Consider the following 14,805-nt stretch of genomic DNA (forward strand, 5'->3'; position numbering starts at 1 on the left):
TTGTGCTGTTACTTGTGCTATCATCAGTTGTAATGCCACCCGTCAACAGAAATGTTGGCCCTCTTACGATCAATATTCGCTCGAGGTGGTGGGAACATACACTTTTGTGTTTCATATTCTCTCCGTCTAGGAAAACATGATTATTAGAATGCTCCTGTCTCCTCAGCACCACATTAGAACCAGATAATGCAGCGTTTCATGATTTGGATTTGTTCCAGAGAGTTCTGACTGTAATAGGTTTATGCTATAAAAGGAAAAAAAAGGAATGAAAATTCCACTTTAGCGCCTTTTAAAGTGATGAAGAGTCACGCTGGGTGCACCTGGGGAAGAATGGCAGACCCCCAACACTTCCATATCCAAATTTAAAGCTTAAATTAAAGTGAATAAAAGAGCTAGTTTTAACCCCCCCCCCCCCACACACACACACACACATTCTTGTATTTGTTATCTTCTTGAGACCTCCGGAAAATGCCTACTTCTTTAGTACCACCCTTTCTAGATATATACAGATTTGTATTTACAATATTAACAATATATACATAATATGCAAATATAAAAAGGTAAGCTTGTAGTCATTTTAAAAATTTTTTTTACATTTTTAAAATAATTATTTACTTCAAGTTATTACAGTATGTCTCTCTATCTCTCTCTCTCTCTCTGTCTCTATATATAATAATATAATAATTATAATAATAAATATATATATATATATATATATATATATACACTACCGTTCAAAAGTTTGGGGTCACATTAAAATGTCCTTATTTTTCAATGAAGATAACTTTAAACTAGTCTTAACTTTAAAGAAGTACACTCTATACCAGGGGTCACCAACCTTTTTGAAACCAAGAGCTACTTCTTGGGTACTGATTAATGCGAAGGGCTACCAGTTTGATACACACTTAAATAAATTGCCAGAAATAGCCAATTTGCTCAATTTACCTTTAACTCTATGTTATTATTAATCATTAATGATATTTATCTTTGTGGAAACACTGATCATCTTAATGATTTCTCACAATAAATATATATAGAAACATATAAATATCAATATGCAACACTTTATTTTATATTTTTTCTAAGTGCAAATTTTTCAAATTGAACATTTTCAAATGATCACTTCTAAGACAGTCTTGTGAAATCACAATATCCCATTTTAACTAGCGAGCCACTAACATTTTTTAACAAATCATGAATTACTTTGCACCATGTTTGTACAAATAATAACTCATGTAAAATACAAAAGTCAACTCTCAAATTTTTAAATAAATCATGTCACACTTTGAACTGCACACCAAATCTGTTATCTGTTTCTTTGTCAGTTAGTGAAGACCAAGTCTTTAAAATATTTTCTTGGATTTTCAAATTCTCTGAGTTTTGTCTCTCTTAGAATTAAAAATGTCGAGCAAAGCGAGACCAGCTTGCTAGTAAATAAACACAATTTAAAAAATAGAGACAGCTCACTGGTAAATGCTGCTATTTGAGCTAATTTTAGAACAGGCCAGCGGGCTACTCATCTGGTCCTTACGGGCTACCTGGTGCCCGTGGGCACCGTGTTGGTGACCCCTGCTCTATACATTGCTAATGTGGTAAATGACTATTCTAGCTGCAAATGTCTGGTTTTTGGTGCAATATCTACATAGGTGTATAGAGGCCCATTTCCAGCAACTATCACTCCAGTGTTCTAATGGTACAATGTGTTTGCTCATTGGCTCAGAAGGCTAATTGATTATTAGAAAACCCTTGTGCAATCATGTTCACACATCTGAAAACAGTTTAGCTCGATACAGAAGCTACAAAACTGACCTTCCTTTGAGCAGATTGAGTTTCTGGAGCATCACATTTGTGGGGTCAATTAAACGCTCAAAATGGCCAGAAAAAGATAACTTTCATCTGAAACGCGACAGTCTATTCTTGTTCTTAGAAATGAAGGCTATTCCACAAAATTGTTTGGGTGACCCCAAACTTTTGAACGGTAGTGTGTGTATATATATCTATACATCTATATATATCTATATATATATATATATATATATATATATATATATATATATATATATAGATATATATATATATATATATATATATATATATATATATATATATATATATATATATATATATATATATATATATATATATATATATATATATATATATATATTAGGGCTGCAACAACTAATCGATTAAATCAATAAAATCGATTCTAAAAATAGTTGGCGATTAATTAGATTCGTTGGATCCATGCAATGCGCATGCGCAGAGGCAATTTTAATATTTAAAAAAAAAAAAGGTTTATTTTTTTTATAAACCTTTATTTATAAACTGCAACATGTACAAACAGCTGAGAAACAATAATCAAAACAAGTATGGTGCCAGTATGCTGTTTTTCCCCCCAATAAAATACTGGAAAGGATAGAAATGTAGTTTGTCTCTCTTATCCGATTATTAATCGATTAATCGAAGTAATAATCGACAGATTAATCGATTATCAAATTAATCGTTAGTTGCAGCCCTAATATATATGTATATATATACGGTATATACTGTATATATATATATATATATATATATATATATATATATATATATATATATATATATATATATTTTAAATTAATTTTGGCAATAGGCGGCAGATTTACATTTCTTACACACGCTTCTTATTTCATATGTTGACCAGAGGGGGAGCACTTTTAAAACCGACACAGTCAATTTGAAAAATCACTCCTTTTTGGGACCACCCTAATTTTGATAGATTGATTCACCACCAGGGATGCAAATGAGACATTAAGATTAAAGATTAAAGTACCAATGATTGTCACACACACACTAGATGTGGTGAAATTTGTCCTCTGCATTTGTCCCATCCCCTTGGGGCCCGGGAATCATTTTGGTGATTTAACCCCCAACTCCAACCCTTTGTTGCTGAGTGCCAAGCAGGGAGGTTATGGGTCTCATTTTATTCTCTATTAGATGCAATGGTTTTCCGTATTGGGAGCATGATTTCGGTCCTAACTTGTTCACCGGTCCTCATATGGACGGTACTTTTCCTTGTTGATGTTTCAAGAAGGGTAGAACTACAAGACCACACACACACTCACACACACACACACACACACACACATATATATAGATAGACAGTATGTGAACCATAGCTATTAGGGAGTGGGGTCTATGCCGTCTTCTTTTTAATGAACCCACTATGTGGAAATTTCTCACCAATCAAGGCAGACGAGAGCGGGCAGATGTGTGCTCTCCTCATTAGCGTTCCCTACTCATACCCACTCTTCCTCGTCAGGACAAAGCTGCTCGTGATGACGATGATGCGCATAATGATGATGATGAGTGTCTGCAAACAATCACTAGGACGTGCAGTGATTATTCAAGTGTTTTACCCTCGTAGTCTTAAAATCACGTCCTGGTTTTCCCAATCTGAACAATAGGTTGGGTCATCAGGTCAGAATGTGTAAAATACCTACACAAACCTTTCCATTCACTATAATTTGATGTGAACCGCTGCACACTAGATAGCTAGAACTTTGATTCCTTCAGGAGAGTTCCCTCAGGAAAATTTCAATTCCAGCAGGGGTGTATAGAATTGAGATAGAATTTGAAAGGATTTAAAAAGTAAATAATGGAGGTATAAATAGAAATAAAATAGAAAATATAACAATAAGAACAAAAATAAAAAGTAACAATAAGAATAAAAAATATAACAATAAAAATAATAATCTAACATGAGAAACTAGGCAGTAGTGACCATGTAATGAAAATTTAAAAAAATGAAGAAAAACGGTAATACTGTCGATTATATGAAAGATGTGATGTGTCTATTGCACCTTTAAAATGTATTGCACTGTTTTATGTTGCAGTTTATTTCAATATTGTTATTGCTTTGCGTTCCCTGTCATCCTAGTAACTCCTAGTAACTAAAAGGTGAACATTTGTCAAAAACAAACACTCTGTCGAAAAAATACACCATATGGTGGCACTGTTATCAAACCCTATTATTCGGATTGACTCGGAATTTCTCACACAGCCCGTTCCCTACGTGCTACTGTCAAAATTAAAATAATTGTATAAAACAAATGAATCATGAAAAAATTAAGAAATAAAATATTTGAACTCGTGTCAGGTTCAAACACCGAACTATCTATTAAACAAGACAAGAAGCAAGGACTCAAACAGAGACAGGATTCAATTCAGCTCACGAGGAGAGCGCGTCGACCTGCACCCTTGCACAGTGTCACCCCGCCGCGGTGAGGAACAAGCTCCACACGCCTCCTCATTTATTTGGGCATTTCCTGATTACATAGCTGCAGCTGCTTCTAAGGGGAGGGGTCATAAACAGCTGCTGCACTGGGTCATATAATGCATATGTTTCTTCTTGACTGCACTTAAATGTAGAGTATATATAGTATATGTAGAATATATTTATATTATATATTATATATATAATATATTATATATATTATTAATTATTATTCTTGTCTATTGTGAGCGAACTGTGGTGCTGAATTTCCCCCAGGGATCAATAAAGTACTTTCTATTCTATTGTATTCTATTCTATTCTATTCTAAACAGTTCGAACAAAAGGTGCTTGGAGCGGTGTCAGGTTTGCCCCCTCTCTGCTTGTAGATTTCGGGTCTTGGTAAGGTCTTTCCTGTGGCTGTCCAAGATCTGAGAAACCGACACCTCTACGGCGCATTCCATCGCGCACAGTGGAGGTTTACAAGCTGTCTGCCTTTTGCTCGATAAGATCAAAGACAGCTTTTGTCTTCACGCAGGGCAACCTGAACTCATAGCAAACAAGTTGTGGGATAACATATACAATTGTTCTGACAACTCACAATTTGTAGAACCCGTTCGACGCCGTATAAGCCAGTGGTACCGTCGTAGTCGGTTGATTCGTGTGAATGTGGCGGGCAAACCATTTCACCGCTGGGATAGCTTCCGGTGTCGGCCGACCTCGTCTCACAAGATATAGTTTCTTTTAAGTATCCTTCTTGAAAATGGCTTTGCAAATATATACTGTATCTGCCACCTAATCAATGTTTTGCTCTCCTTCTTTGTGAGCACTGGTGAGTTTTCTTTGGCTTTCTATAGCTCGTATGGCTCCGGTGCCACTTCCTGCTTTCGCAACTTGTGATTGGATACTCACTTAGGGGTCCCAAGTGAGTATCCAATCACAGCGTAAGGCCAGCTAGAGGGCCTTATTGACAACAACTCGTGAACTGATTGGCTATGGCAATTGTCTATCAACTGTATGTGCCCGTTCACTGACAGTGCCCAGACACCCGCATTGTTGATTCTGAAGGCCCCGGGCAGATTTCGTACAGCATGGCAACATAAGCTAGCTGAATTCTGATTGGATACAAACTAAAACTAAAAACAACAGCACTGGTAGGAGCATAATATGACATGAAGAGAATATGAATACTTTGAGATATTTAGGGAAAGTAAATAAAAAAATACTTTTATCTTTAATTATGATCATGATTTCTGGTTATGTTAGGCCAGCAGGGAAGGTCTTGCTGGCCCTGACAGCACACCACTGGTTTCTACCCTGGATAAAGAAATGTTAAATACATATATTGTCATGTCTTTGTGATCATGTTTTGTTTAGTTATGTCTTGTTGGTTTTTGGACACTTTTTTTCTGTTTACACTCCATTGTTTTGGTCACCATGGTTACTTATTAGTTTCACCTGTCACTTGTTTGGACTCACGCACCTGTTGCGAATCATGTCACTGTTATTTAAGCCTGTCATTTTCTGTTGGTCGTCCTACCGACATTATCTGCCGTTATCTCTGTTCATGCTCGTTTCATGCCATAGATTCCTGCTCTGCCAAGTAAGTTTTTGTTATTAATGCCACAGTTAGTGACTTTTGTTTCATATCCATAGTTTATGTTTATACACTAAGTTTGTACCTCCGCCTTGTGCGTGCCTTCTGTTTGTTCCTTTTGTTAGTGTTAAAATAAATCATGTCCTTACCTTCACGCCCTTGCATCTCGGGAAAACAAACCCCGCCATAGTCCACGTCGTGACATATATAGATACATGTAAATTACGAAGTCAGGATGCTAGTGTTTTGCTTAATGATTATTTCCTAACTTATCATGATACAAACATACGTTTTCATTAGACAGTTGAGGAGTGCGTTTAAGTGTTGCTCAGAGACGTATCAAATTGGTAAAAAATGACACTCATTCGCCGAAATCCACGGGAAAGTTGTGGGCATTGGATAGAGTTGTGAGGTTGCACATCATTTTTAAGGGATTGGTTGGATTTGCATGAGTTGGTTCGATCGCCACAATGCAAATTTCTGGAAGGACTGAATGAGGGCTGCCACAAATTGTGTGTACTATTTAGTACACACAAAACGCTCAACCTCCTTTTGTTCCCTTCCAGAACGACACCTGGAGTGAGCTCTACTCCTTCGCCCTCTTCAAGGCCATGAGCCACATGCTGTGCATCGGCTATGGACGACAAGCCCCTGAGAGCATGTCTGACATCTGGCTCACCATGCTCAGTATGATCGTGGGGGCCACCTGCTACGCCATGTTCATCGGACACGCCACCGCGCTCATTCAGTCTCTGGACTCGTCCAGGCGGCAGTACCAGGAGAAAGTAAGTACCCCGCTTACTTAAGATTAATTTCCACAAAGAGACTAAGACTGTCTATGTTTGCTTTGAGAGTTTCCTTCTTTCATTCCACAACACTTTGATAGGAACAGCATGCATTATTCATCCTGAACTTGACGAAACAGATCGCTAGGGCTCAACCTGACTCGTCACCTGTAGCGCTGATCAAAGCCAAACCCCCCTGCCAGCCAAGGTGCCGTCGGCCCCTTGTTGTCTTTCAGGCTTTCTTAGATCCTGGATAATGTTGAGCGGAGTGCACGTTAATGCTGACATCCTTTTGTTGTCTAGTCCTCTCCTCGGGCAAACGGTGAGCTCTTTTTTTTTTGGTTTTGGACTCAAACTGGATCTTCGGTCTGTGTGTCTCGCTTCTGTGGGTTTTCACATCAGGATGAAGTTAAATACTTCTCAAGACCCTGAAATCTCCTTGGCCATGGATGGATACCAACGATCTCACTTAGCCTTTTTGAGAGTTATAGACCGTTACAGAGGGTGACACTTCAAAAGAAACCCAAGCCACACAGCGAGCAGAAGAATACATGCTGACTAAATTAATGACAATTTAAAAACTCAAGTCGAGGCCTTTTGTATGCCCCCCAAAAAGTGGCCCATCGCAGAGAAGGAAGTCTCAAAAGATATCCATGTCTACAGCTAAGTCATCCAGTTCTGCATATATACTGTATGTATATATATATATATATATATATATATATATATATATATATATATATATATATATATATATATATATATATATATATATATATATATATATATATATATACTACCGTTCAAAAGTTTGGGGTCACCCAAACAATTTTGTGGAATAGCCTTCATTTCTAAGAACAAGAATAGACTGTCGAGTTTCAGATGAAAGTTCTCTTTTTCTGGCCATTTTGAGCATTTAATTGACACCACAAATGTGATGCTCCAGAAACTCAATCTGCTCAAAGGAAGGTCAGTTTTGTAGCTTCTGTAACGAGCTAAACTGTTTTCAGATGTGTGAACATGATTGCACAAGGGTTTTCTAATCATCAATTAGCCTTCTGAGCCAATGAGCAAATACATTGTACCATTAGAACACTGGAGTGATAGTTGCTGGAAATGGGCCTCTATACACCTATGTAGATATTGCACCAAAAACCAGACATTTGCAGCTAGAATAGTCATTTACCACATTAGCAATGTATAGAGTGTATTTCTTTAAAGTTAAGACTAGTTTAAAGTTATCTTCATTGAAAAGTACAGTGCTTTTCCTTTCAAAAATAAGGACATTTCAATGTGACCCTAAACTTTTGAACGGTAGTGTATATATATATATATATATATATATATATATATATATATATATATATATATATATATATATATATGTGTGTGTGTATATGTATATATATATGGGGGTTGATGTGTGGGGGGGCAGGGTTGGGGGTTGGGGTTTGGTGGTAGCGAGGGTGTATATTGTTTGATTGATTGATTGATTGAAACTTTTATTAGTAGATTGCACAGTACAGTACATATTCCGTACAACTGACCACTAAATGGTAACACCCGAATACGTTTTTCAACTTGTTTAAGTCGGGTTCCACGTAATCAATTCATGGTACAAATACATACTATCATCACACAAGTTAATCATCAGAGTATATACATTGAATTATTTACATTATTTACAATCCGGGGGGTGGGATGAGGGGGGGTTTGGTTGATAACAGCACTTCAGTCATCAACAATTGCATCATCAGAGAAATGGGAATTGAAACAGTGTAGGTCTGACTTGGTAGGATATGTACAGTGAGCAGAGAGCATAGTGAGTTCAGATACTGTAGCCCGGAAGAGTTAGTGCTGCATGGGATTCTGGGTATTTGTTGTGTTGTGTTTATGTTGTGTTACGGTGCGGATGTTCTCCCGAAATGTGTTTGTCATTCTTGTTTGGTGTGGGTTCACAGTGTGGCACATATTTGTAACAGTGTTAAACTTGTTTATACGCCACCCTCAGTGTGACCTGTGTGGCTGTTGATCAAGTATGTCTTGCAGTCACTTACGTGTGTGTACAGAAGCCAAATACAACATGTGACTGGGCTGGCACGCTGTTTGTACAGGTTGTAGAGGGCGCTAAAGGCAGTGCCATCACGGCACGCCCTTAATATTGTTGTTTGGGTGAAAATCGGCAGACATTCGAGAGAATGGTTGCCCTGAAATTCGGGAGTCTCCTGGAAAAATCGGGAGGGTTGGCAAGTATGACGCTGTCAAGCGCTTTTCATATAAAACTCGCGGGCCGCACTAACATTACATTTTCATATTAAGGTGTGGCCCGCAAAATAACGTCTCGCGGCCCGCGGGCCAATTGCGGCCTGTGGGCCGCGTGTCTGAGACCCCTGGTCTATAGTATACCATTTGAGAAGAGGTAAGGCATTTTATAAAGTCATTTTCTTTTTAACCGTAACCTAGGACCAATTTGCCTAGAGCACAGGTGTCAAACTCAAGGCCCGGGGGCCACATCTGGCCCGCCACATCATTTTGAATGGCCTGTGAAAGCCTGGAAATGAAATGCATCAATAAAGTAGATTATCTTTCTCTCTTTTTTTATATTTGACAGGGAAAAAAAGACATGTACTGCATGCTATTATATATCTGTTAAACTTTATCTATCTAATAATGCAACAGATATTATATTATCATACATTCAAAACATGTTTGGGGTAAAAACATATCTACTGTACTTAGCCTTATGATTTCAAAGCAAGTTATCCATCAAATTGTACACCGTAAACATGACAATATACATATTTTTAAAAACAGCTCGGTCTTCAGAAACCTACCGTAAGAAAAAAAACTGTGGTACCATTTTTACATTTACAGTAATACACTGTAAAAACAGAAACCATATAGTTTATGCAAAAAAACCTAACAAAAAATTGGCAGCTCAATCACCAGAATTTTACAGTAAAATAGTGTGATTTTATGGTAGCAATTTTTTGACTGCAAAATCCACAATTTTTTTTTTCTTACAGTGTAGGTAAAATATACATTTACTAATCAAATGCATAGGTAATCATGTGACAATATCAACAGTTGTTATTTATACCAGGTCCAAACGTGAGTGTCTCTTAAAGGGATTTCTTACAAATGTATTTTTGTGCAACTGCCTTCTGTAAAGCACTTGGTGCTATTTTCAGACCTGGACTGTCCCGATTATGTATCCTAACATGCCTGTTTGCCTGCTAATTAGCAGATATGGTACATCTAAAAAAAAAGTCACTAGATATGATTGGACCAGGGTGGAAAGTTGCAAACAAGTCCTGTTGTGTTTGGACATCCTGGTTAGTCTCACTATGTGATGCTAAGCCTGCATCCCTGCTCACAATTGGCCCAATATACAATAAATGAGTGTGACATGCGCTGCTGCACCATGTCAGTGGAATTGATTTATAGTTGCGCTGCAGGCAGACTTCTAAAAACAGTGTTTTAACAGAGTTTGGAAAGGAAATAATTGAGCAAAATGGTCCTGTTGGACCGCTTAACTTCACTGGCTGTGTTTTGTCCACAACAATTGCTTCCTGCTGCCTGTTGTTGTTTACATGAGCAATAAAATAATGAACAACGTGGCAAAATCATGCCCGGCACGAGACGACCATGCTGCCTAGAAACACAACCTTGAAGGTACGAGTTAGGTTTTAAGGTTTATGTTATAGAGTTAGGGTATGAAATAGTTCTCATTAATAAATCGATGGGAGGAATATTCTACCACTTTCCTGATGACCTCCTTCATGTTTTGCAATCAATCAAAATTTACCATATTTTCCAGATATTTTTTTTTTATTATTATTTTTTTTAGGCGTACTGTATTTTCCGGACTATAAGGTGCACTAAAATCCTTTTTTTCCCTCAAAACCCGACAGTGCGCCTAATGTAAGGAATAAGTTTGGTTGAGCTTACTCACCTCAAAGCTATTTTATTTGGTACATGGTGTAATGATAAGTGTGACCAGTGGATGGCAGTCAAACATAAGAGAATAAGTGTAGACAGCACTATGATTGCAATATGACTCAAGTAAACAACAGCAACATTTTAAATGTTCCATTGAGAATATAGGACATTACACACGGCGCTCAAAAATCTACCAAAATGTTTTAGTACGACTTTGGTAAGCTATGAAGCCGCACCGCTTGATGGATTGTCGGCACATTGAACAAACAAGTATTATTATGGTGTGTGTATAAGGTAAGACATATTATCTGGTGTTTTGCTTCACAATATTATGCAAAAGCAACTTTTCTTACCTTCTGGTACCTGCTGATCTGTATTTGGGATCTGCATGAGTCCTGAAAAATTGCGCACATCCTCGAGTCGATAAGCTTCTTCTTTTTCGTCTATCTTCTTGTTATGTGACATTCATCCTTCGCTGTTGCCATTTCTAATGTAAAGTAGTGTACAATTCTTACCGTATTTTCCGCACTATAAGGCGCACCGGATTATAAGGCGCACTTTCAATGAATGGCCTATTTTAAAACGTTGTTCATATACTGTATAAGGCGCACCGCATTATAAGGCTCATAGAATAGACGCTACAGTAGAGGCTGGGGTTACGTTATGCATCCCGTAGTTGCGAGACCTGTTGTGGCTCAATACGGTACTTATATCTGTCAGTAAACTCCCCATGAAAGCGCTATAACATACCGGTGTAGTGAGTTTACATTATTCACCCAAGGAACTTTAGTTATTAAAGTTCCGGTCGGATAGTTTTTCACGGGACACATGTCCGGTGTGGTTGTTTCCGGATGAGGAGATGCTGCTCTGTTATTGATTTAAGTAAAGTCTGAATGTCATTAACCCTTGTGTGGTGTTTGGGTCTGTGGGACCCGTTTTCATTTTTTATTAAAAGAAAAATGATACAATTAATTAATTTTTCAAACTGAGACTCACTGACTTTGGCTCATTTTCTGTGAAGAACATATATCAGAATACATATTTAATGACCACACACACCATACACCCCCCCTACACATATAAGATGTCCGGGTCCACTACACCCGGGGCTAATAGAAGTGTGGAAATGTATGTTCTGTGTACCACACACACACACACACACAAACACACACACACACACACACACACACACACACACACACACACACACACACACACACACACACACACACACACACACACACACACACACACACACACACACACACACACACACACACACACACACACACACACACACACACACACACACACACACACACACACAGCAGGCCTAGACAGGAGGAGGAGGACAGAGTACACAGGGTACACAGAACATCAGAGGGTCAAATGTGCGAGAAAATGAGAGCAGACAGTGTTGACAAACAATGTTGCAACCTTGTGTGGGAACCGCAGGTGCAGAAACACAAAAGAAGAATCCCTGTGGCATGCAGAAACTGTATATCAATGTAGTCATAGTAGTATCGACTAGATACGTGCCTGTACTTGGTATCATTACAGTGGATGTTAGGTGTAGATCCACCTATGGCGTTTGTTTACATTGTGACGCCGGTGAGCTACGGTGTGTAATGAAACATGTTTAACTATTCCTCGTCCTGCAGGGACGATACTTGTAAGAAACTTACTTTATTTGTCGCCATGGAGACGAGGATTAGTGATTTAGAAGTAGCTAAAACACTGCCGACGGCGGATGGACTTTAGCCGTTAGCTAGCTAGCCATGTCTTAAATCACCTTTTCCTGAGGGCGTTTCTGTGTCATAACTTCACCTTTATCGTTAGTTTTAAGTCCGTTCTCCTTTTTCTGTCTACACAATGTGTCTGCTTGTAAGTACTCCGTGTTTGTGCGCTGCCGAACATGCTCCTCTGCTCCTAAACCAGCAATGTCACGACGGACCGGTACGCTTCAGAGGCGGTATAGTACCAAAAACGATTCATTAGTATCGCGGTACTATACTAATACCGGTATACCGTACAACCCTGGTACAATGTTTATATTTTGGAAAAAATAAGGAACAAAAATGGCTTCTTTTGGCACATGCGCCAATGATCAGGAAGCTCAGTAAATTGGGCCATGACCTACACTTCAAAGTCAGATATTTAGGTACTTGACACATGCTAACTGTTAGCATGTACATATGCTGACAATAACAGGCTAGCTTTTTTTTGGCTAGTTTTACAAATACACACCTCACAGTCATATATGTTGATACTGTTGAGTTGACGCATGTTTACTGTTATTATGCTAGCTTTTTTTGTAGTTATTTTTGAAGGTATACACTATGCGTACAGGTATATACAGATATACTTGTTGTGAAAAGAGTTTTTTACACAGCAAGATTCTGTAAATGTTTATGTACATACTAGAGATGTCCGATAATATTGGCCTGCCGATATTATCGGCCGATAAATGCTTTAAAATGTAATATCGGAAATTATCGGTATCGTTTTTTTTATTATCTGTATCGTTTTTTTTGTTTTTTTTAATTAAATCAACATAAAAAACACAAGATACACTTACAATTAGTACACCAACACAAAAAACCTCCCTCCCCCATTCACACTCATTCACACAAAAGGGTTGTTTCTTTCTGTTATTAATATTCTGGTTCCTACATTATATATCAATATATATCAATACAGTCTGCAAGGGATACAGTCCGTAAGCACACATGATTGTGCGTGCTGCTGGTCCACTAATATTACTAACCTTTAACAGTTAATTTTACTCATTTTCATTAATTACTAGTTTCTATGTAACTGTTTTTATATTGTTTTACTTTCTTTTTTATTCAAGGAAATGTTTTTAATTTATTTATCTTATTTATTTATTTTTTAAAAAGCACCTTATGTTCACCATACCTGGTTGTCCAAATTAGGCATAATAATATGTTAAGTCCACGACTGTATATATCGGTATCGGTTGATATCGGTATCGGTAATTAAGAGTTGGACAATATCGGAATATCGGATATCGGCAAAAAGCCATTATCGGACAGCCCTAGTACATACCCTAATTGTTTCCAAACGGCTGATCAAACAAAACAGAAGTTGTCGTCATGGACCCGCTACAGCAGCTGCGAAACAGACTCAATAACTCCACGGGGATGTTTTGGTGAATTCACTGAGGAATTTGTGAAACTAAAACAAAACTAAAAGAATGACATTGCTTCTAAGCGTGATAGCATATTAGCTAATGCTAAAAAAATACTTTGATTACATTACGAAAGCACGTATGAATTGGCATGAAAACACTACTATCAAACATGAAGGTATACATCTTTATTGATTGATTGATTGAAACTTGTATTAGTAGATTGCACAGTACAGTACATAATCCGTACAATTGACCACTAAATGGTAACATCCGAATAGGTTTTTCAACTTGTTTAAATTGGGGTCCACGTAAATCAATTCATGGTACAAATATATACTATCAGCATAATACAGTCATCACACAAGTTAATCATCAGAGTATATACATTGAATTATTTACATTATTTACAATCTGGGGGTGGGTTGTGGAGGGGGCGGGGGAGTTAGGTTTGGTTGATATCAGCACTTCAGTCATCAACACTTGCATCATCAGAGAAATGGACATTGAAACTGACTTGGTAGGATATGTACAGCGAGCAGTGAAAATAGTGAGTTCATAAAGCATGAGAACAAGTATATACATTTGATTATTTACAATCCGGGGAGGTGGGATGTGGAGGGGGGAGGGTGTTAGTTTAGGGTTGTAGTTGCCTGGAGGTGTTCTTTTAGTGCGGTTTTGAAGGAGGATGGAGATGCACTTTCTTTTACACCTGTTGGGGGTGCATTCCGTATTGATGTGGTTTAGAAAGTAAGAATAGTTTTAGTTATACTGTTAAACTTAAAAACGTTGTTTCGAGTGATGAATGAAGAAACCATACGAGTAGAAATGAGATATATGACTAGTAGACGGATCAGCACTTATATTTCCGGTTCAAAGCACAACACAGAAGGAAATACTCTAGAACAGATTTGGGAAAATTAAGGCCCGGGGGCCACATGCGGCCCGTTAAGCTTTTCAATCTGGCCCCCCGGACATTCCCTCCAATTTTTTTTGATCTTCAAGATGGAAACAGTAGCTGCCATTATGATGTGCAGTGATGTTTTCAAATGACCGTAAGTCTTGAACTATACAA

At 37.8% G+C, this 14,805-nt stretch overlaps 1 protein-coding gene across 1 annotated transcript in view; it reads left to right on the forward strand.

The window, feature by feature from the left end:
• hcn2b (hyperpolarization activated cyclic nucleotide-gated potassium channel 2b) overlaps positions 1-14,805 on the forward strand; it is a 114,851-nt gene that overhangs the window by 56,172 nt on the left and 43,874 nt on the right. Inside the window, exon 5 of the mRNA XM_062039255.1 lies at positions 6,419-6,637. Coding sequence (XP_061895239.1) covers positions 6,419-6,637 — 219 coding nt within the window. The remainder of the gene's footprint in view (positions 1-6,418; positions 6,638-14,805) is intronic.

This window comes from Entelurus aequoreus, linkage group LG27, assembly GCF_033978785.1.
Source record: "Entelurus aequoreus isolate RoL-2023_Sb linkage group LG27, RoL_Eaeq_v1.1, whole genome shotgun sequence".
Lineage (NCBI taxonomy): Eukaryota > Metazoa > Chordata > Actinopteri > Syngnathiformes > Syngnathidae > Entelurus > Entelurus aequoreus.